The sequence below is a fragment of the Vigna angularis genome, chromosome 9, assembly GCF_016808095.1.
Source record: "Vigna angularis cultivar LongXiaoDou No.4 chromosome 9, ASM1680809v1, whole genome shotgun sequence".
Lineage (NCBI taxonomy): Eukaryota > Viridiplantae > Streptophyta > Magnoliopsida > Fabales > Fabaceae > Vigna > Vigna angularis.
In genome coordinates this window covers 30,740,160-30,764,149 of record NC_068978.1, presented here as the reverse complement: position 1 = coordinate 30,764,149, position 23,990 = coordinate 30,740,160, and the positions used below count along the sequence as shown (strand labels likewise).

Sequence of the window (23,990 nt, the reverse complement as noted above, 5' to 3'; positions counted from 1 at the left end):
TATAAAATTTAAAACAGCACATAAATAATTAAAACAGTTTGTATTTTATAACGGAGAGGACACGTTTTACACATCATTCATCAATGTATATATAATATGATGGAATGAATATATTGTATTATCCTTATTTTTTCGAACCTTAGAAAAACTCACCGCTTAAATAACATAACCGTTGACCACCATTTGTTTAATCATGGTACATCTCCAAACAATTTCTATAAATAAAGACTTCAGCACAATTTTCAATTATGTAACTTGTTTCTATTGTCATAATTATTTGGTTAAATACAAAAAAAACTTAATCATATTAGAATCATACTACATTAGCACAAAATAAGCTTAAAGATGATATGAAATACGATGATCCCATATAAGCAAAAGCACGTAAAGTATATGTATCCGTCTGAATGTAACTTTTGTTTGCATATAGATTTAGTTTTCAGAAATTTTATTAATTCTTTAGTTATAGATATACATATAAAGATGCCATGTACATGAAATTTTTAGCATCTACCTACCTCTTCTTATCTACTCCATTAGGGTTTATAATTACAGAACCTAGTTTAATACCTCACATACAATATTAAATATCAACAAAAAAACAAAAAAACGAAGGTGGATTGCATAATCAATTAGTCAAACCTAAGACATGTTCAAATAACTATTTTTTTTATTATTGTCACATGATATTAATATTTTAATTTAAACTAGATGTTTAATTTAAAATTGTAATGATTTTTTAATTCTTATATATATATATATATATATATATATATATATATATATATATATATATATATATATATTAATTACAGACCATTTCCTAGATAGCTGTATTAATTATTCATAATTCTTCCTGAGTCTCTAAAGAGAACAAATACTGTAACACCTATAATTAGTCTCTAAAAATTATGGGTTTTAACATTTTGTTAAAAACTAATATTATACATTTTATTAAATATAAAGACTATACCCAACATTTAAAGAACTAAACTGAAATCATATATCTCGTCTGTAAAGTAAGAAGTAATCTTCGACCTGGATTCTTAGTACTAAAATGCATTATTTTCTTATTTTAATTGGTGTATATGTTTATTCATTTGTGTGTGATCTATGACTTTTTAACTACTGAACTATTCAAGCTTTGATCATGTCTTCAAATTCTTATGTTACAAAAAATCCATTTCTGAGAGATGTTCTACAGTTTTTTTTTCTATGACATTTAATTATGTCTTTCACCAGTTTTCAAATTCTAAAACTCAATTACATGGTTAATGAATCGATGATAAATAAAATAAAATGAAAATAATTCTTTAAGGACTCAACTGTACCTATTATATATATTCTTTAATGCCGATCATAAATAAAATAAAATTAAAAATAGGAACATAAAATATGTAACTAAATAATATTCAAATAATGAAAACCTAATACTTGTTTTAAAATGATCACATGTGACTATAAAAAAAGACTTTTAATCTTGATTGTTGAAGTATAGTCGAAATTAACAATTTTAAGTCACCTTATATAATTATAAACTAAGACATGATTTGATATTGTTACAATAAACTATTATACGTGAATTTTTTTAAAAGTCATACCTTATATAATTATATATACGTTTTTGTGGCCCTAATTAATTAGCCATGAACTTCACATCGTGGAAGCAATAAACAACATTATAATGACGAACTTTGAGACTATTTTAAAAAATTTTCTACTTGCATGGTGGCCAAAAAAAAAATTCTATAAATGGCTTCGACATTAGAGATGATTCCTCAGGTTGTTGACTCTCAATTTCACACCCTTCTTCCATTCTCTCTTATAGATAATGTCTCCACTGCTTTTGTTTGGTTTGGTGTTTCTGAGCCACTTCAATGGCGGATTGAATACGCCATTGCCACCTCCAAACTTTGGAGATCATGTTTCCATTCTCAGCATAGATGGTGGTGGCATCAGAGGAATTATTCCAGCCACTGTTCTTATTTACTTGGACAATGCTCTTAAGGTCCAATTTCTATCATATTATCACTGTGTCTGAGTTCAAACATTTTAACAAGCTATCTCACAAGCTCATGTACTGTAGAATTAAAAACCGTACCTGAATACATTAATTGTAACATATGACATTGTGTTTTTGTTGCAGGCTAAGGATCCAACAACATCGTTGGCAGATTATTTCGATGTGATATCAGGAACAAGCACCGGTGGAATCATGAGTGTTATGTTAGCAGCTCCAAACGCATCTGATTCCAATCGTCCTCTTTTTACTCCATCACAAGTCGTACAGTTCTACAAGAAAAATGGCCCTAACATATTTAAACCTAGGTAAGTATATCAAGCTCATCAAAATTGACTTCACATTCTCAATACAACTATTTCAGACATGTTTCTCATATAAGAACAACTATTTGAGACATGTTATGTCCTCATAATTAATTTCTAAACTTAGAAGTAAATGTAATTGGGTATATAAAGATGGTTTTGTTATTACCTTTTGCGTTAATTACTTTGCTAAAAGGTTATGGTTCTTGGGATGGAAAACCATGCAGATCTATCATCGATCCCGTCCAATGTCCCAAGTATGATGGAAAGTTTTTACGAGATACAGCTCGTCAGATATTGAAAGAAACACGACTCGATCAAACGTTGACCAACTTGGTAATACCAACTTTTGACGAGGACAAAATCCATCCAGTTATATTCTCAAACTACAAGGTCAGCATGCTATAATAAAATCGTGTACATGTATATATGCATGAAAATGTGTTATAAAACTGAACATTTTTTGGATGATGCAGCTGAAGACAGAAAGTTACCTGAATGCGAAACTTTCAGATATAGCTCTTGGCACTTCGGCTGCACCAACTTATTTTCCATCCCACGAATTTCAGAATGATGGTGTTCCATTTGATTTGGCTGATGGTGCTCTCGCTGCTAATAATCCTGTAAATATTCATCACTAACTCAAACTATATGTATAAATACTTTTTTTGACAGATGATAGTAGTAAGATTTTAACCTAGTTAAGACCTAGAGATTCTTTTGCAAGAAATATGTAGAAATATCTGAAGAGTTTGATTGAATACTTTAGGCTCTGGTTGCTGTGAGTGAAGTGATACAAAACAATGGAGAAAAGGAAATTTTGTTGCTGTCTTTAGGAACTGGAATACCCACAGCTCAGAAAAAGTTAGGTGGCATCTTTGATCTTGGCTGCCAAGCTTTATGGCTAAGTTTACACCAAGATACTTTCAATGAAGCTATGTTCAGAACAGACGTGACTCATTACTACCTTGCCACAATCTTCCCAGGCATCTTACCTGCAGATAACTATCTTCGAATTGAGGTATACACTGTTTGTTTTTGTGCATAAAAGTTTTTATAATATAGTTATAATAGAAGCAAAGAAAAGAGAAAATGAATTTAACAAATGATGTATGAGTTAAAATGATTGCTGATATATGTGTAATTGCAGGAGTATAACCTGGATCCGTCCATGGAAGAAATGGATGATGCTTCTAAAAAGAACATGGATAAGCTTGAAACGGTGGGAAAGAACCTGTTGCTCCAAAAAGTTAAGAGGATGAATGTGAATACATTTCTTCCATTTGAACTCGACCAAACAAATGCTCAAGCTCTTGACAAGTAAGTACAATCATTTTCTCAACATTTGTTTTACTACTACGTATGTTTGAAATTAGTAGCATAACTTTGCTGATAAGAAAACTTAATAGCATAAAGTTTTTAGAAGATTTTTTATGAATTTATGCAGAATATTAAAGGATTTTTGTAATGGTTATTTTAAAAGCTATACATAACTTTCTCTTTTATATTTAAAACTTTACATTAACATCCTTTGAGCACGTTTCCTTCTACCATCCTGTATTAAAGATGATTGCTTTAAATTATAAAAACATATTGTCCATTATGTTATATAAAGATTAATCTTTTTATCCTTTCATTATGGACTTTGAGAATTTTAAATCTACGTGATTCTGTAATTTTTACGTTAAAAAGAAGTTAAAATATAACAAATAAAAGAACAAATTATGTTCAATAGAAGTGCCCAAATTTTTGTAATTATATATATATATATATATATATATATATATATATATATATATATATATATATATATATATATATATATATTCTTTTGTTGATTATATATAGAATGCTAATTTTGAGAGGATTTTTTTCTTAAGGTTGGCTGAGCAATTATATGCAGAGAGGCAATTGCGTCTGAAAAGGAAATCTATGGAAAAAGGAGGAAGACCTTTCATTGAAACTGTATAAGTTCCTTCTCGAGAAATCAACAACTTCACATTATGAATAAATGGTTGATGTTTTGGGGTTCTGTGTAACTCCCACTTGAAAGAAAAATGTATCATATAATAAGGTGGAATATTTTGGGATTCTATGTAACTCCCATTTAGAGGAACCATGAAACATGTAACATACAAGATTCAATGATTTTGAGCTTGGGCGATTTAATATAGTGAGTGATACCTTGTTTAATGTTTTTTTTTTTGTGTTTTAAGATATTCCTGCTCCAACTTCTTTGTTTATATTATTAAGCAGTCACAAACGGTGGGAAGTAAGATTTATTTTAACAATACAAATTATTTATTGTAGAAAATAATAAATAATATTATTGTTATTAAGATATCACTATTAGAAACTATTTTGGGATGTAAGGTTAAAGTTAATCGTTTAACGTTTAAGGTATGATGAGTTGTCTGACATCGGAAAATTATTTTGAAATCTAAGTCTGGGTAGATAGTTCATTCATATGGCTTCGAAGATACTTACAGAAAGCACTCTGATATCAAAGTCATCTTAACTTAGTAGTTTAGAAATTAATGACGCAATAAATGCAGATCACCTACCTCTTTACCACAAACCTATTTATAAGTTTTAGTGTGAGCTTTTTATTAACATTGGTCTAATAACAACCCAATTGTAAGTATAATAATGCTTTACCTCTAAGTTGATCAATATTAAGACTAATTGTGTTGATTCATAACCGACCAATTTGCTTCATGGTCGATTTGTCTCACAGGTGACTCGTTGGGTGGTACAAGTTAAGGTTGATTATTTGATCTATGGCTAACCAAGCGGTCATATGGTACACATGTCCCCAAAGTCCAAACCGGAAGAGACTGGTGAAGGGGTTTGAAGTTGGTCACTTAACTCTTATTGACCGTGTAGTTCAGGTGTAACTTGACCATGAGGGATTTTACTTATTGGGGAGATAATTGCCTCTGTCAGGACCAAGATGTCCTAAGGAATTCTTCTAGATGTATGCTTGTCTTTTTCAAGAGTTTAGGCCTTATCCTTTGAAGGAAACACAATTCCATATAACCCTAGCGGTTTAATTAAATATGATACTTCAAATACTAAATCCATTTCAAAATAAAAAAATATGCCCATAAACAAAGCAATTTCACATGATAATATATAAGTAACAAGAAAGATGTTAAATCTATCAATGAAGGAATTTATTGAAAAAACACAACACCAATAAAATATGAGTCCAACAATATAAAAAATTCACAAAATCCTTTATCTAAAATTTTAAGACAATTGATTAATAAATTTTCAATTTTATATAATGTTTAACTTTCTCATATCTAAAAGACAAAAACATGCTAAAATTGGTAAACTTACAACAAAATTAGAATACAAAAATCACAAACTTTTGTAGAACACCCCCTTGTCTCATCTTCCGAAGGGTCAAAAGAGAGTGGCGTCAAGGAGGAGCCCTTAACACTAGACCATTTTGTAGGTGGCTAACCATAGAAGTAAAACTTTCCAAACAAACTTTCCATTACACCCATTGGGCATGGCATGGAGGAAAATTAAGTCTTTTCGGGTCAAACTGCTCGTTCTCAAGTAAAGTTTTACAATATGAGTATCTTTAAGTTGAGTCTAATGGTAATACAGTATGTGCATCTTAAGTTGAATTATACCTTGAACGGTAAAAGGGTTTGAACACTCTTAATGTTCTACTTTATTATTATTTTTATTTATTTTTTATTGATAAAAAACAGGTAAAGTTTTAATTATATGATGTTTGTTTTCATTTACAGGTCTAAATAATGACAAGTGATTTAAATTATTCAATCCATCTTACACTTATGAATATGTTGGTAGACTTATATGATTTGTCTCGCTTGTCGTCCCTAAAATGGAAGTTTCTTCTTGCATTTCTAAAATTTCTTTATGTATCTTTAACTTTTTTTAATGCCTAAACTACTCTTTTTAATAAGGTATTTTTTTTCTCTCTTATAGTTATCCCACTCACCGCCTACTTTTTCTAAACTTAAACCTTATGTCCCATCTCCTTACATTTAATTGGATTTCATTAAATTTTGAAATCTCAGTTAGAAACTTAACTATTTTGATTTAGAAATTCAATAAGTTTTGAAATTTGGTGTAGGTATCTTTTGGATTTCTAAATCAAATAAACATTTCATCTAGATTTTAAAATTTGATGAACAATTCTATCAAATTTCCAAATTCAATATTTTTTTTTTTTGGAATTCGAAATTCGGTGAACACTTTTTCTGAATTTCAAAATCCGATATTAATTTATTATTCTTTTCTTTCTTTCATATTTTTTGTCTTTTATTTTTAAATGTCTATTTTAAAATGTGCTTTATTTGTTTTAATAAATTATATGTTAAAATATTAACAAATATTAAGTTATATTAAAATATTAAATAAATTTTAATTAAATTGAAATTGATCGAAATAAAATAAATTTTATTTTTATGTTAATTCAAATTAATATATAAAAGAAAAATATATTAATTAAAATATTAATAAATTTTAATTTAAATCAAAATTTAAACAAATATGTTAACAAGATTTTGAAATTTTAATAATAAAATTTTAAATCCATTTTAATAAAAAATTAAGTAAAATTTATTAAATATTATAAATATAGTTAATCAGATTTCGAAATAAAAATTTTATTTGGTATAAATTTTTACTGAATGACAAAAATATGAATTTGGAGGTGCACGGATAAGCCCCAAAAAATTCATTAGAGTCCACTACTATGAAACTTCATTGGTCTCTTTATTGTTTTGTGTGGTTACGGTGTTAGGGTGGGCTTCTTTGAATCTATTTTGCTACATCCTTCCCAATTGCATGCATGTTTGTGGTCATTATAGATACCAAATATCAAATAATGGACTTTTCAGTTTTGTTTTTCAAAAACTACTTTTCATTTTCGTCATTATTTATTCATATATATATATATATATATATTACATTTTTGAGAATAAATGTGGCAAACATATTTGTTTTGGAACAAATCACTTATTTGAGAAAATACTTTTTAAATAATATTAGTTATTTATGTATTCCTTCCTTTATTTCGAATTCTTTAATCTTTCGCTTTTGCATAGTTATTTTACTTACCACAATATTATTCATTATTTTGATCAACAATAAATAATTTGTGTTAAAATAAATTTTACTTCCCAGCATTTGTTACTGCTTAATAATATAAACATTAAAGGATTTGGAGCAGTGAGATCTTAGAATGCAAAAGATAAACACCAAACAAAGGATCACTTTTTATAATACATGGTCCTAGCAATTAAGTTACATACAACTCAAAAGCATTCAACCTTATTACATGATCCATGGTTCCTGCAAATGGGAGTTACATACAACCCCAAAGCATTTTAACCTTATTATATGATATATGGTTCTAGCAATTGGGAGTTACATAGAACCCCAAAGCATCAACCTTATTCCAACATAACACATATATTACAACAAACATGGATAAACACAACATATACTATAATGTTATACGCATAACATTTATTCATAATGCTCAAGTTCCCATCAGAAGGAACTTAAATAGTTTCAATGAAAGGTCTTCCTCCTTCCTCCATAGATTTCCTTTTCAGACGCAACTGCCTCTCTGCAAATAATTTCTCAGCCAACCTTCAAAACAAACATCCTCTCAAAATTAGCATTCAATATATGATTAACTAACAAAAATCTATCTTTCTATATATTGATACTGTTTGTTGATGGTAGAGACAGTCTAATTCTAGGATTAAGAAGTGGATTTTAAGTTTAACTTAACCTCACAAAATCGGCTTATAAGATGAAGTTTGCATCCATTTATATACTTTAAATTGATCTTATCTTTAGTCGATGTAAGACTTTCAACATATATATATATATATATATATATATATATATATATATATATATATATATATATATATATATTAGTTACTGTAATTAAAAAAATATATAGAAATGTAATAAAAAAAATCCTCTAAACCTTTCTGCTACTAATTTTAAACATGGATGGAAAAAACAATATTGAGAAAGTGAGTGTACTCACCTGTCAAGAGCTTGAGCATTTGTCTGGTCTAGTTCAAATGGTTGAAATGTATTCACCTTCATCCTCTTGACTTTTTGGGTCAACAGACCCTTTCCTACCTTTTCAAGGTTTTTCATGTTCCTTGGCTTAGCATTATCCATTTCATTCATGTATGGAGGCAGGTTATACTCCTGCAATTATATATATCATCAATAATTTTAACTTATTCATTACTTGTTAAATTAATTATTTTGTTTTGTTTTCTTCTATAAGAAGTATATGAAAACATTATGCAGAAAAACCTAACCATATACCTCAATTCGAAGATAGTTTTCGTCAGGTAAGAGGCCAGGGAAGATTGTTGCAAGATAGTAATGAGTCATGTCTGTGCTGAATGCAACTTCACTGATAACATCAATGTGAAAAGGTAGCCATGCAGCTTGGCAGCCAAGATCAAAGATGCCACCTAATTTCTCCTTAGGTTTGGGTATTCCAGTTCCTAATGACAGCATCAAAATTTCCTTATCCCCACTGTGTTGTATCACTTCACTCGCAGCAACCAGGGCCTAAAGTATTCAATCAAACTCTTCAGTTATTTCTACATATTTCTTGCAAAACAATCTCTAGGTCTTAACTAGGTTCAAATCTTACTACTACCATTTCTCAATATATGTAAAAAAATAAAGAAGATATTAAATTGCTTTTTATTCACAAAATATAGATTTAAATCTGAGATAGTGATGAATATATATTTACTGGATTGTTAGCAGCCATAGCACCATCGATCAAATCAAATTTAACACCATCGTTCTGAAATTCGTGGGATGGAAAAAAAGTTGGTGCAGCCGAAGTGGCAAGACCTATATCTGAGAGCAACGCATTCAAGTAAGTTTGTGTCTTCAGCTGCATCATCATCAAAACCACCACAAACACTTAGCCATAACAAAAGGGTTATTCATATCACACTATATAATATACACAATTTCTACCATTCTAACCTTGAAGCTTGAGAATATAACTGGGTAGATTTTCTGCTCATCGAAAGATGTTATTACCACGTTCGTCAACGTCTGATTCAGTCGTGTCTTTTTCAATAACTCTCTAGCTTTGTTTCGTAAGAACACTCCATCATACTTGGGACATCTGATAGGATCCCAGAGAGGTCTGCATGGTTTTGCATCACAAGAACCAAAACCTTTCAGCAAACTGATTAAGGCAAAGGTAATAACTAAACCATTTTTGTTAAAGTTTACCCAACTACATATACTTCTGCTAAGTTTATAATTTAACTATGATGATATAACATGTCTCAAATATTTGTTATGAGTATGTTAACACAAGTTTTACGAGCTTCGTTCTTACCTGAGTTTAAATATATCAGGACCATTTTCCTTGTAGAACTGTACGACTTCTGATGGAGTAAAAAGAGGTTGATTGGAACCAGGTGAGCTTGGAGCTGTTAACATAAGAGTCATGAGTCCACCAGTGCTTGTTCCTGATATCACATCGAAATAATCCGCCAACGATGTTGTTGGATCCTTAGCCTGCAACTCAAACACAACCTCAAATGTTACAATTAATGTATTCAATATTTTTATAAGGTTGTCTCGTGAAATCTTGAGCAGTCCTGTGAAAATATAATGCAACACAGTATACAGATATTTTTTTACATTTTTTAATATATCTTAATTTTTATCTGTTGGTTAGGTATATTCTTTTTGCTTAAATAGCTCAAAAGGGAATTAATTAATCTTCTGTGACGAGGTTGTTTGAAATATACTATGCTTGATGTAGATTTACATGGAAATGACTAGGAGTGTATAAATCATTATACAAAAAAGCTTCAGAACAATTGTGAAGGTTCATGATATAACTTTCCCAACAAAGATTGGTTAAAAAAAATTGTAATTAAAGAGATGAACTATCACAATTCTTATTGATAATATAATGTATACCTCAAGTATTTTTAGGTATAATTTTTTTGTGGATAAAAAAAACTCTATTTATAAATATATCATTATTTTATTGATTAAAAAAAAAAGCTATATTCAACCAAACTAAAATGAGAACATCAATTCAATAGTGAATAACATCAATTAAAATTATAGACAAGTTATTAAATTCATGCAAGTAAGTGATACAATTATCATACTTAACTTTTTTCTTCTCCCCCATTTATTAAGCAAATTATATAGAGCATGTTAACTGTTTATGAAAATTATATATATACATAATTCCATTTCCTCTTCATATGTTGTTTTTTTGTGGAAAATGAACTAAATTCATCAGCCTCATACATTCCTTTAAAAGGATAAGACTAGTATAGTTAAACAAATATTTCATGTGGGAAGAATACACATAAAATGTTTTAAAGCTTAAAAAGTTGGAAGCCACACACAGTGATAATATAATAGAAATTAGACCTTAAGAGCTTTGTCCAAGTAAACAAGAACAGTGGCAGGAATAATTCCTTTGATGCCACCACCATCTATGCTGAGAATGGACACATGATCACCATAGATTGGAGGTGGTAATGGTGTGTTGAATCCAGCCATGAATTGGCTGAAAAGCATCAAAGCAAACAAGAGAAAAGGAGACATTCTAAGAGAGAATAGAAGAAGGGTGTGAAATGGAGAATGATGAACTTGAGGATTCCTCTCTATTGTGGAGGCTATTTATAGACTTCTTCTTTGGCCACCATGCAAGTAGAAAAATTTTAAAAAAATAAATAAATTGTCTCAAATTCTTTTTTTTTTTTTACTTTTATTTACATTTAAGAATGAAAATCATAAATTTTGGACAATCATTCCATGATATAGAACTTTACAAATTTATATTTATATTAACCATTTAAATGTGAAGTTCTTTATTATTTGAAGAAATAAGAATTATATATAAATTATGATGACTCAAAACAGTCCAAATGAGTTACCACATAATTAATTAAAAAATACAAACACTCTCTCTTTCTATTTAACTTTGACTATTCAAATATTAGTTAATAGTAACATATTCATTGTTTTCTTTTTCATTTTTTTTGTTAACAAATAAAATATATTAGTACATGATGTTTTTAAGATATTTCAGTCCATACATAGTTGACATCAATAAGTACTGAATAACTACGTATAAAAAATAAGATGATAATTTTAATCCAAAACTTTAAAAGAATGAATTTTCCTATTCTTTATTTAATTTTTTTAATCTTTATTTAATGTGAGATTTAAATTCATAGATTTCCAATCCTATCCTATAAACTATACAAAAACAAAGAAAAAAAGACAGAAAAACAGGAACTAAGTAAAAAGATCTCTAATATCCTCATCCTTGCAGTTATTGTTAATTTCTGCAAAAAATTTCCAATCAAACAATTGCAGTTATTGTTAATTTCTTGATTGAATAAATTGACCATACTTTAATCTCCATCTTGTAGAATCATTGTCTCCTCTGTTATTATGTATCAATAAAATCATCACAATTCCTTCACTAACAGAAAAAAACATCTAAAAAAATGAATAATATATATTGATATAGATTGGATTAAAAAAAAAACTCTTATAGAATATTGAGTCAGACTTTTGTATTAAAAATCTAACTCCATAGTCAAAGTGAAGGAAAAAATGATAAAAAAATTGAAAGAAAAGAACAAATTAAGCCTGTGGAAATTTTACTTTAATATATTAGGATATAAAGTACATATTTGTTTATTCTTCTAAAATTTTAAATTATGTTTCTATTGTTAAATTCTAGTTTTAGTCATCAAATATTTTTCTCTTTCCAACTCTGAAGTCTCTATTCTATACCTGAAATTAGTATTAATTTTAAGATAAACAATATTATTTAATTTGGAAATAAAAAAATGCAGAGGTACGCACATTTATTTACTTCATCCAATTAAATAATTTTTTACTTTGTCCAATTAAATTATTTATTTACTTCATCCAATTAAATTATTCCTAACAAAGATTTTAAAACATTGATGAATTTTATTCACGAACTCAAAAACTTAAAACAAAATAACCAATCAAATCCAAACTCATTTTTCTTCTTAATATTAAATATTTCATCCTATAACCACATTTTCATTAGAAATAGCAAATAAACTCTTCTTATATTTACGAAAATATCTAAATTGATCGATATGTATAAACGTAACATTTGACTTTGTTGTTGAGAGATAATATTATAAGTATTACTGATTTAATCTAAATGTCAACATGGTCTTCATAATCCAACAATTCTATGGAAAACAATAAAAAAGTTAATTGTTATTTTACATAAATTGTAATATGTTTTATAATAATCGTTATACCTCACAATAAACTAAACCAAAACATTTCAAGTAAAAAATAGAAAAAATTATATATTAAATAAATTCAAAATATTTAATAAAAACTTAATTAAAAATATTAAAAGCTATATTTTAAAATTTATATTTTAGAAACTTATCATAATAAATTGTAGTTATTAAAAATTAAATGGTAAAAATTCAATTGAAAAATATAAAACCTTTTAAATACTTGAAAATTTTAATAAAAAAATTAATTAAAAATATTTACATTTATAAAAAAAAAATTAAAACTTAACTAAATTTTATATAAATTATGTTCTCATAACATGTTGTCTAGAGCTGTCAAAACGAGCCACCCGACCCGACTCGACTTGGCCCACCACGGGTTGGTCACTTAGTGAGCCAACCCAACCCGACTCATTTATTAGCGAGTCAGAAAAATTCGAACCCGGTTCGACCCACCACGAGTTGGTGAGTAAACGGGTTGGCTCACTGACTCACTTAATTATAATTTTTTTTAAATAAAAAAAAATTACAAACTTTCTATAATACAAATCTAAACAAATTTCACTCCCACGGCGACGGACTGGCCGGAAAGAAGCGGCGGCGACGGTGGAGAGATCTGACTGCACGGTGCTGACTGTGGCACAGATTTAAGAGAAAAAGAAAGAGAGAAGGGTTGCCCACTGAAATTTTAGGGGCTGCCGGCGGCCATGGCGGCCAGCCGCCGGCAGAGACACCAGAAGAAGATCAGAGAACCTGGCTCTGATACCATGTTGAATATAGTGAAAAACTATATTTAGATTAATCTCCCTTGTGTTAAATACACACATAGGGTTCTCTATTTATAATAGAAGAAATATGGGCTAAGCCCAAAATACAAATGAGAAATAATAACAAACTAACTAAAAGATAAAAGATATAATATATCTAACATGTTTAATTAATTTTGAAAATAAGGAACTTAAATAATTTTTTCAAGCAAAAACAAAATAATAAATATTTTTTTATAAAATTAAAATTAAATTTTAATAAAATAAAATTAGGTAGGTGGGTTAGTGGGCCAACCAGGCCCACCACGGGTTCAACCCGCATGAGTGGGATTTAAACGAGCCGGGTTGAAATCTGACCAGCGTAAAAAAAATACAATTTTTTCTAACCCAACCCGGCTCAAACCCGTGGTGGGCCGGGTTGGCTCGCGGATTGTGACCCATTTTGACAGCTCTGTTGTCATTACTTTTTATTTTTGTGCTGATGTCATATCTATAATAATATATAGTTTTTTCTTTCAAAAATTACTTTTAAATATAATTGTATAATAAGTCACATAATTATTAATTTTCCTAATTCTAATTAAATTATTTTATAAATATCTCTTACACAAAAGAAATTATATATGTTTTAAAAGAGCCAAAAGAATTTAATGAGAATTGAAGCAACCAGCTCACACCTGTATGAAGCGACACAAACTCATTAACTGCATAAGATGGCAGAAGAACCACATCCACACTTGTAGATTTTCTTTTCTATAAAAGAATATATATAAAAATTTAACAAAGCATTTAAGGTGTTCATACCCGTCTACATTTATGTGAAAAAATATCTATAAATTAAATCTTTTAGAATTTTACAACCTTATCTTACTTATGAGGGGCTAGGAATTTTCTTAGAGATGATATTGATTTTGTAATTTATGATTATCCCTCTTTTGTCTACAATATATAATAACAAAGAGACTTTTTTAAGTTATATATATGATTAGGTATAACTCTTCCTATTTCTGTATTAATCATGAATTGAATTGGGACCATTATTTCTAATAACTCATAATATAATAAATTTTCGAAGATTACATTTTAATAATTTTTTAATTGTATATAGTTAAAACAAATGTTTTGAGTTAAATAATTTTGTTTTTCTTTTTATGTCTTATAGTATTATTTAAAATAAAAGACTTTGATTTTTTTTACTCGAGGAAGAAAATATTATATATTTATATCACAGTATTGGTGGCATCAACCACGAACACAATTTTAAATTATATATTATATTAATATTTATGGTGATACAATAGTATAATTTTTTTGGGGTCAACACACAAAATATAGTAATCTTTTTTAAAATAAAATAAGAAGTGGATAACTTCTCTACCAAACAAATCGTTTGTAAAAGTAATCAATATAATATTTTTTATTAAATAATTATTATAACTTTATATATTTACTTAAAAAATATTATTTAATGTAATAAAAATACATAAGGATGCACAACCATGGGAATGTCTTATAATAAAAAGACTTTATAAGAGAATCTTATGAGAGAAATCATGGATCATATGTTTTGGGGCTATATTTATAAGATCTCCTATTCAAACATGGTGGTGATATAATACATAATTTAGACCTAAAGTCTTAAACAACATCTTGAGAAGTAATCATATTACATATAATATTTATTTTCTGATAAAAAGTCAAAACATTTACCTTCTAGAAATTTGGAAAATGTATCATTGAAATCATAAAAATAATAAATGAAGATATAAGATCATAATCAATATTACTAGATTTCATTTGGGAGTCGTGTGAAACACGAATTTGTTACTTAATTTTATACTGTGGAAGTAATTTTATTCAATTACTCAGATTTATTTAGTATTAGTGGTTCCCGGAGGATATATACTTGGTTGTTTCAACCTGTATATAATCTATATAATAAATAATAATCTTACAGAAAGTAGAATATTAATGATGTTTCTTGGTTTATTCCTGCAGAAAAATCTACCCTCACCATGTAGTTATAACATCTAAAGTATTCCAAAAAATACAATCAATTATTCTTATATAATTTCCACAATATTTAATTCAGAATATAAACAATATATATGTGAAAGTACTCAATATATGTTGTTCTATTCATCTTCCTGTTCGTATCTTTGGAGTTCATTAGCTGTTATTTCATTCCTATGACAAGTTTTGATCTTCATATAGTTTTATTCCTTATGCTTTTTATTAGTTTTTTGCATATTTTTACAAAAGTCTATAGAATATGTATCCTGCATAGACGGACAAACAGAACCAACAAACATCAAATAAACCCCATACAGATATACATATACATACATATATACATATACATATACATACGTATATATATATATATATATATATATATACTTTCCTATATATATATATATATATATATATATATATATATATATATATATATATATATAGGAAAGTATATATATATATATATATGCTGCATAACATTCCTGCATATATAAATGCTTTCAGCCATAACCTCCACAAGCTCTTCAGCTTCCCTCCTTCATTTTGGAAGAACTTGATGATATGCTAATTGGATGCATATTCCAAAGGATATTGGTGTGAGAAGCTCATCAAGAGTACTTGGTATTTTCTGATTTCTCCTCTAATTTTTTTTCTTAGATCATGTAATAACTTTCTTCATCTATTATTAGCATTGCTTCGCGATTTTGCTTTTGTTTTATCATTAAATATTAGAGGTGTGTTTCTTTTGGATATCAGTTTAAGAATTGCTTCAATTGTTTTACTGATATGAAAAATAAGAAAAGGAAAACAAATAGGGATAATAGGAAAGATATTAGATGTTCTAAAAAAAAAAGCAAGACAAAGTTTGTCAAATATGTTTTTTTTTCAGAGTTTAGTTTATATATTTAGATTAATCCTTGTTTTACAGTGAAAATAATAATGTCTGTATGCAATGTTGGTGGTAGATCTAATTTTGTGTGTGATGTCTTGCTAAACTTATCTTTTAATAAAAAAAATCAAATTGTGATAGTTCAATGAAACTTATTTTTCTTAAATTTTCGGTTATGTTTAATTGTAATTAATTCATCTATAATTATTTTGGCTTAGTATACAAGAAAAGGATTATTTATCCGGCAACTTGTATAATCCATTTTTAATTTGAGATACAATTAGATAATCTCAAACCTATTTTTCTTATCTGTTTTATGATATTATTTAAATATTTAATGTTTTGTTCTATATGGGTTATAAAGTTGAATTAATTTAGGTATATGAGAGTGTCTCAAATGAAGGACATATTTTTGGTGTTTTCCTTCTCCTTCAAGAAAGATACTAATTATTTATTCTTATCTTGTAATGGGACTTGGTATGCAATTATGTAAGTATAAGGGTCCTTCCAAATAGATTACTTGATTTGTTATCTTTTGCTTATTAAAAACAATACTTGATAAATTCAATTAAGTTATTTTTTAGAAGGAACATCAAATTTATGTTTAACATTTTATATATATATATATATATATATATATATATATATATTATATATATATATATATTATATATATATATATTTCTGTATAATCTACTTGTTGTCTGAGTACCAAGATTGCGTTTTAAACGTTTATTTATTTATTTATTTCAGTTGTGTTACAAACTTCATAAATATGAAATCATGGCTTTTGATTAAAAGCCAAAATATATGTAACAACATCCAACCTTCTTTTCATATTTCGTGTATGGATCTTGAAATGTCACTATAAGAAAGCCTGATACATTTTAATTCTATATTTGAATTAACATTTAAGTTGCAACATGTTAATTCTATTACATCTTTTCAAATAAAGCCAGTTTCTAAATTGGTTTGACAATATAACATGAAAATTAAGAAAGGGGGACAAAAATTAAATTTTGACACAATAAGTGGAATGGAGAATTTTCGTTGGCACAAAAATATTCTAAAATAACAATTCAATTGATAAACGGGTTTTGGTCTCAGATGCGCAATTGGAATAACAAGATGTAGAAATGAAAATTTAGATGGTGTAGGGAATGTTTTGAGTGAAAATTAAATCAACTTAATGGATTTATGAAAGAAATTTCACCATATAGATCATCAATTCAATTCAAGACAAGAGACATGGGAATGGAAGGGAGAAGTGAGAAAAAAATTTATTCTGGAGCTAGCTTATAATACCATAGAAAATAATTGTAATGGGTAACAAATTGTTTTTTTCATAATAATTTGGAAATTAAAAGCAATTCCTAATACCTTACATTTTGTTTGACGAGTGAGTTTGAATTGTAGAGCCATCAAAGATAAAAGATAATAAATAAGAGAGAGATGTAGCTATTTTTTTTTTGAATGTATGATATTTAACTTTGTTTTGAATCTTTGCTTTAAATGTTCTGGAGTAATAACAAACATAACCAAATTTATAACATTTTGATCAATTTTATATGTCTGAAAAAAAAAGAAATAAGTTTTGGAAAGGGATGTGAAGAACTATAATTAGAAGAATAATAGGAATTCTATTGTATTTAGAAACCAAAAATATCAAAAGTAAAAACTTGAACATGATTAAGAAAAAAAATATTAAAGGAAATTTTTTCATATTCTAATTGATATTTATGTTTAAAAATATGTATTCAATCTGTCTTAAAATAGTTCATATTTGAGATAAAAACAATGATCTCATGTGTTATTGTTATTATCTTTCATTGTAATCCCTTGTTGTCATAACTTATGTTATTTGATGTGATGTTATTAAGGTTTTTACATAAACTTGTTACAAAGGAAATGCCTGTCTTAGAATTATAAAACAAAAACTACAATAAAAAAGAAACCATTTTTTGTTGACTTTTTAGAGGAAAATGTTTTACGGAAGTTTGTTTAACCTCAGTTTTTTTTCTTGTAAATCTATTGTATGTTATATATAGAATAAATATATATTTTTATAATGTTTTGAGTCTACAGAAATCATAAATACGTCTCAATTCTTGATTAATCTTGTGGGAGGTTTGATTGTTATTTGTGTGATTTGTATGTTGAAAAAAAAATCTAATATTCACATGTTTTAAATTCTTATCTTCTATATTTTTATTGATATTGTATTTCGGTTGAGACATCTTAATGTTTCATTCTTTCATTTATATATTAGTTTTTACTAATTAAGAAAAAAACACTTTTCAATCGCTTTGTTTTCACTGTTAAAAAAACCAAACTGATTCATCGATGATTCTACAATTGGTATTATAAATTAGTTTTAACTATAGTTATAAGTTTTCTTTTGATGATGTTGATCTATTTGTTTCATCTGGTCGTACATTTGGTAGTTGAAATGTAAGGAATTACGGTACTTGTAACAAATTCTAGTTGAAGCAAATTAGTTTTGTCATCTTATCTATATAAATTATTTGATTCTAAAGTACAACGTACTTTATATATTATAAATTGGCCTTATTTTTAATCGATGTAGGATTTCCAACACACCCCTTTCATGCAGAGGTATAAACATGAAATAGAAATGTCCAAGAAACAATAAATATTGCTAGGATAGGCTGCAACCAAGACTCTGATACCATATTAGAAAGTGGATTTTTAAGCCTAACTCAACCCTACAAAACTGGCTTGTAAGGTGAGGTTTGCACCCCACTTATATATTATAATTTGGCCTTATCTCTAGTCGATGTGAGACTTCCAACAGGTAGGGTGGTTTTTGTTGTGTGGGCAGCGATTGTGCTTGCCATGGTGATAATGCTAAATTATACCATATTTTAAGCATCATTTTAGTGGCAAAATCAACTCCTTTCTTACTTATAACTTGCTTAATCCTCTTGTTTTGCCTTGTTTTCTAAATAATTGTGTTTTTGGCTACTTTGATGTACTTTCATCAATAATCCCTTATTTTGTAGTTAAAAATGAGCTTGGAAGAGTCTCCAACAAATTATAGAGCAAACCAAAGCAAGCACAGGCAGAGGACGCTCGTCCAAGTTGCAGAGAGGACGCTCGTCCATGCAGAAGAGGACGCTCGTCCCAGAAGCGGGCGCTCGTCCAAGATAAGAGGACGTTCGTCCAGCGAGATAAGAGGACGCTCGTCCAGAGGAGAGGACGTTCGTCCCAGGCAGTGGACGCTCGTCCAGCCAGGCAGAAGTGGACGCTCGTCCAGCCAGGCAGAGGACGCTCGTCCAAGTTGCAGAGAGAACGCTCGTCCATGCAGAAGAGGACGCTCGTCCCAGAAGCGGGCGCTCGTCCAAGATAAGAGGACGTTCGTCCAGCGAGATAAGAGGACGCTCGTCCAGCGAGACACGCAGAGGACGCTCGTCCACCCAGGACGCTCGTCAGTGGACGCTCGGCAGCGAGAAGTGGACGTTCGTCCACTTTCAGCTTCCAGAGAGTTTCACGCCCGGGCGTGAGAAATGGGGCGCCCGGGCGCGACTTTTCGCCAGTTTTGAATTTTTCCAGAGAGTCGCGCGACTGACAGAGGGCGCCCGGGCGCGACTTTTACTGATGTGGCAGACAGCTTATTTAACCCAGAAACGCGAAGGGTTAAGGGTCTTTGGTCATTTGGAGGCGCGATTTCACGGCTGGAGCTCATGGAGGGCGTGAGGAGCTTGTGGGAACATCTCCTCCTCTTCCTTTGGGTCTCCTTCTTCTTCCATCTTCCATGTTTGTAAGCTTAGGGTTCTCCATGGAAATGGAGAACCAAACCCATCTTTGTTGGGATTAGTTGTAGCCTTTGAATTCTTGTGTAATTGTTGAATGATTTGATTATATATATGCCTTTTCTATCAATTGCTAGTATTCTTGTTTCCAATCTTAAAGCTTGCATGTAATGGGAACGTTCATGACATGATTTTGGGGTTTTATGGATTATGGGAACGTAAGATGAAATCTTGAACTGAAATAAGAGTCCTTGTGGGTCATTGATTCTAGGAATGGAAGATGATTCACATGTTGTCTTAGATCCCAGCTCTTTAATGCGGGTTTTGCTTGTTAGATTGCCAAGGAATTGGGGTTTGATAAGGAAAACCTAGGCTCTTTCACCTAAGGAATTAGGGTTAGAGTGTTTTAGTGGATTGACTTTAGTAAATTGATAGAAAGGAGACGAAATTGGTCATACACAAGAGTGCATTGGTGAAAACTAACCTTAGCAATGTCATTTCATACCATTTCTCGTCTTTTCCATTTCCAAGTGTCTTCAATACCAAAGTCCAACCTTGTAATTATGTATGAATTTACGTTTCTGCACTTGTTCTGTATATTGATGTTATGTTATTGAGTCTATGTGAGTTGTTAATCGCACAATTCTCTAGTATTACGAGTCTCTTGGGAAAACGATACCCGGTCTTACCGGTTTATTACTTGAACGATTCGGTGCACTTGCCGAAATCGAGCCCAACACGTATTTTTTGAGCTAACAAGTTTTTAGTGCCGTTGCCAAGGATTTGGGGATTGAACCCGAGTCCTAGCAACGACTAACAAATTAAATTGGGCCTCATCAAGTTTTTGGCGCCGTTGCCGGGGACTTGGGGATTGAACCCGAGTCCTAGCAACGGCTAACAAGTTAAATTGGGCCTCATCAAGTTTTTGGCGCCGTTGCCGGGGACTCGTGTCAATACTAGACTTTTGTGAGGTTTCTAACTTATGTAGACTTGATTTTGTATATAGAACTAACTCTTTTGTTGTAAATAGATTTTCAGTTTTGTTTGGGCTAATTTGTGGCTTTAGCCTAGTTATGTCTAAGTGTATGCAGGGAGATGTTCATACGAGGACTGCAGCCTCAAAAGCATCATGAAGACCCTGAGATTGAAGGAAGTTTAGGACACAAGGAGACAACTAGCTTGAGCACTACAAGCTGCCCAAAATTCTCCCTTCATTGAAGATGCTCCAAGTGCTAAGTGAAAGATGAAGAAGAAAGGGAGAAGGAAAAGAGAAAGACTAGTCACCACCACCCTTTGATGAGAGACAATGAGCTCAAGCCTAGCAAGCCAAAGTTGATCAAGAGGATTGAGTATTTAAAGATGTCAAGGTAGTGGAAGGGCTAAAAAGAAGAATTCAAGCTATGAGAGTTGATTTGGTGGCTAGAATGTGATTCAAGAGGAGTTGGTGGAAGGAGCACACCAACATCAAAATCTGCACTTCAGTAATCCGTCAAGCTAATGACGTTAAACAAGCGCTTTTGGGGGAGGCAACCCAGTTTTATTACCTATTTTACTTGTGTTTGTGTGATTTTTGTGTTATTTGCATTTTTGGCTTATGTTTTGACTATGTGACTTGTTGCATTTTAGTTGATTTTTGAGTTTTGATGTTGTTTTTGTGGTTTGTATAAGTGTATTAGGTTAGTTTTAGCTTGTTTGGTGTGTGAGTGCATTGAATGAAGGTCTAGAACCAAAAATCACATGGTGAGTGGCCAATTTCGCAGAAATCTGCATTATGCAGAAAACTGATATGGCGCCCAAGCGCCCCCTGCTGAGGGGCGCCGGGCGCGAGCTGCACAAGGGCCTCTGCACCCAACTGACTGAGTGGCGCCCAAGCGCCCCCTGCTGAGGGGCGCCCAGGCGCGAGCTGCACCAGGGGCGTCCAGCACCAAAAATTCTGGTTCTGCACTTTTGTTTTTCTTGATTTATGATGAGTTTCCCATTCTTTTGCACTCTTTAACACACTCCTTTTGATGTGTTTTTATACCTTTTTGTGTTGTGGTACCTTTGGGAAGCTTAATTCTAAGACTTCCCTCTTTGTTCTTGTACTTTTGTCTTTGTTGTTTTGGCTTTCATTGTTTTGTTTCTTTGCTTTCTTTTGCTTATTTCTTTTAGTTTGTTTTATGGATTCTTCTCTTCAGTTGTTGACTATGAGATACTAATTTTGCTTTGAGCTTTCTTGTTACAGGATAAGATCTTCCTTAGGAATTAAAGAGTTTAAAACCACCAGTGGCCAACCTTTGAGGCATGCGTGAGTAGAGCAACATATGAAATGAAGATTTTGCTGCTCGTGTAGCATGGCCTGGGGGCCAGGCCCCTACTGATGGGGGAGGTGGAGCAGTTGCGGAGTATAAGCTACTGTTGGAGGAAGATGTTGCAGATGAAAGTGAAGCTAGTCTCCTACACTGCTGGAGCTGCAAAGAGTCCATTTTATTCGGTTTTTCAGTTCTAATTTCCAGTTCTTATTTGCTTTCAGTTTTTGAATTTGGATTTCTTTTTGACTTGCCTTGTGGATAGTTCTTGTGCAATTGGTCTGGTGATTTGAGTGAATCATTTTCTATGCTTGAATTGAATACAAATATGTTGTGCTTGCTCTTTATCCATGAGAATTGTTTTGAAAATCTAATTTGGATTATGTGGTTGAGCCTGTTGAACAGAGATTGTGGTTGCTTGTATATGTTTAGATAGATGCTTGGTTTTAATTGTGATCAATATTCTTGGCATGATGTTTATCAAATTTTGGAACCTTGAGTAAACCTGTGAGATGTTGTGCCTCAGAGTTTATTGCTGAATGTTATTACTTTGGAATCACAGTTGATTTTGCCTAAGTTTCTCTATTTGAACTGTTACTTGCATGTTACAAATGATCAAGGCCATCTTGTTCTTCCACCTCTTCTACATTTTGAGCCTAAAAGCCAATGCTAAACCTTTGAACCTTAAAGAAAAACTTCTCTCATTCCGAAACCTTAAGCTTATTGAAAAATCCTTAACCTCCTTACCTTGAGTTGAGATGATCATATATGTTAGGATGAGGAGAATGGTTTAAGTTTGGGGGAGTTCTTGTCAAAAGGAGAGCATTGAGAAAAACAATAAGTTGAGTAAAGAAAGAAAAAGAAAGGAGAAGAAGAAAAACAAGAAAAATGAATTCAATGAAAAAAGAGTTGGGAAATAAGTTAAGAGTGGTTTATTCAATTTTGGAGGAAAAGAGATATTATGCTATATCATGAATTAAAACTGTTTTGTCTCTTATCTCAAGGTGCTTTGTTGTCCAGAAAAACCAATTTTTCTCTTAGCCCAGCCACAATACAAGCCAATCAAAGTCCTTGTGATGTAACTTGTTTGTTATGTGTTTGAAATTTTGAAACAAAAGGCAAAGTTGATTTGTGTAACATTGTGAGATTTGAGAGTTAGACACACATCCTTATACACCATTGTGCTTGAGTGAAACACTTTCCTTGGTGAGGATTGGTTCCATGCACTCATTAAAAAAAAAATTGCCATGTTTGTTGATCTATCATTTGCATCTATCTTGTGATTTTTAATTTGTGAGCACATGATTGAAGTTTAGCTTGCTAAGAATATATTGTCTCTTGAATGTTGATTTATAAGTTGAGCAAGCATGATTGATTTTGTTTATTTGATTGAAACTGTGCTTAAAGTGCTAGACATTGTGATTTGAATTGTTTGCTAGGGAGAAGTACTTTTGCTTGAGGACAAGCAAAGTTGTAAGTTTGGGGGTATTTTGATAATCTAAATTATTACCTATTTTAAGCATCATTTTAGTGGCAAAATCAATCCTTTCTTACTTATAACTTGCTTAATCCTCTTGTTTTGCCTTATTTTCTAAATAATT

General features: G+C 30.3%; 2 protein-coding genes across 2 annotated transcripts; one reads left to right on the top strand and one right to left on the bottom strand.

Annotated features, from left to right (window-relative positions):
* The first annotated feature begins 1,798 nt into the window (after window positions 1–1,798).
* LOC128194137 (patatin-like protein 3) lies at window positions 1,799–4,494 on the top strand. Its single transcript, XM_052868981.1, has 7 exons — window positions 1,799–2,008; window positions 2,147–2,328; window positions 2,553–2,718; window positions 2,802–2,948; window positions 3,095–3,346; window positions 3,476–3,645; window positions 4,206–4,494. Exons 1-7 carry the CDS (start codon window positions 1,832–1,834, stop codon window positions 4,294–4,296), a joined length of 1,185 nt encoding a protein of 394 aa, XP_052724941.1. The 5' UTR covers window positions 1,799–1,831; the 3' UTR covers window positions 4,297–4,494.
* A 3,071-nt stretch (window positions 4,495–7,565) lies between these two features.
* On the bottom strand, window positions 7,566–10,993 carry LOC108323716 (patatin-like protein 1). The gene is made up of 7 exons (XM_052868980.1): window positions 10,783–10,993; window positions 9,722–9,903; window positions 9,358–9,523; window positions 9,116–9,262; window positions 8,674–8,925; window positions 8,381–8,550; window positions 7,566–7,968 (listed from the first exon to the last, which is right to left on the bottom strand). Exons 1-7 carry the CDS (start codon window positions 10,957–10,959, stop codon window positions 7,878–7,880), a joined length of 1,185 nt encoding a protein of 394 aa, XP_052724940.1. The 5' UTR covers window positions 10,960–10,993; the 3' UTR covers window positions 7,566–7,877.
* Window positions 10,994–23,990: the final 12,997 nt, after the last annotated feature.

Excerpts from the sequence above, each read along its gene's own strand:
- LOC128194137 (XM_052868981.1), top strand. The coding sequence starts at position 1,832 with ATGTCTCCACTGCTTTTGTTTGGTTTGGTGTTTCTGAGCCACTTCAAT. Across the intron at positions 2,949-3,094 it reads CTCTCGCTGCTAATAATCCT|GCTCTGGTTGCTGTGAGTGA; the intron begins GTAAATATTCAT and ends TGAATACTTTAG. Across the intron at positions 3,646-4,205 it reads AATGCTCAAGCTCTTGACAA|GTTGGCTGAGCAATTATATG; the intron begins GTAAGTACAATC and ends TTTTTTCTTAAG.
- LOC108323716 (XM_052868980.1), bottom strand. The coding sequence starts at position 10,959 with ATGTCTCCTTTTCTCTTGTTTGCTTTGATGCTTTTCAGCCAATTCATG. Across the intron at positions 9,904-10,782 it reads ACTTGGACAAAGCTCTTAAG|GCTAAGGATCCAACAACATC; the intron begins GTCTAATTTCTA and ends TTTGAGTTGCAG. Across the intron at positions 8,551-8,673 it reads AAAACTATCTTCGAATTGAG|GAGTATAACCTGCCTCCATA; the intron begins GTATATGGTTAG and ends ATATAATTGCAG.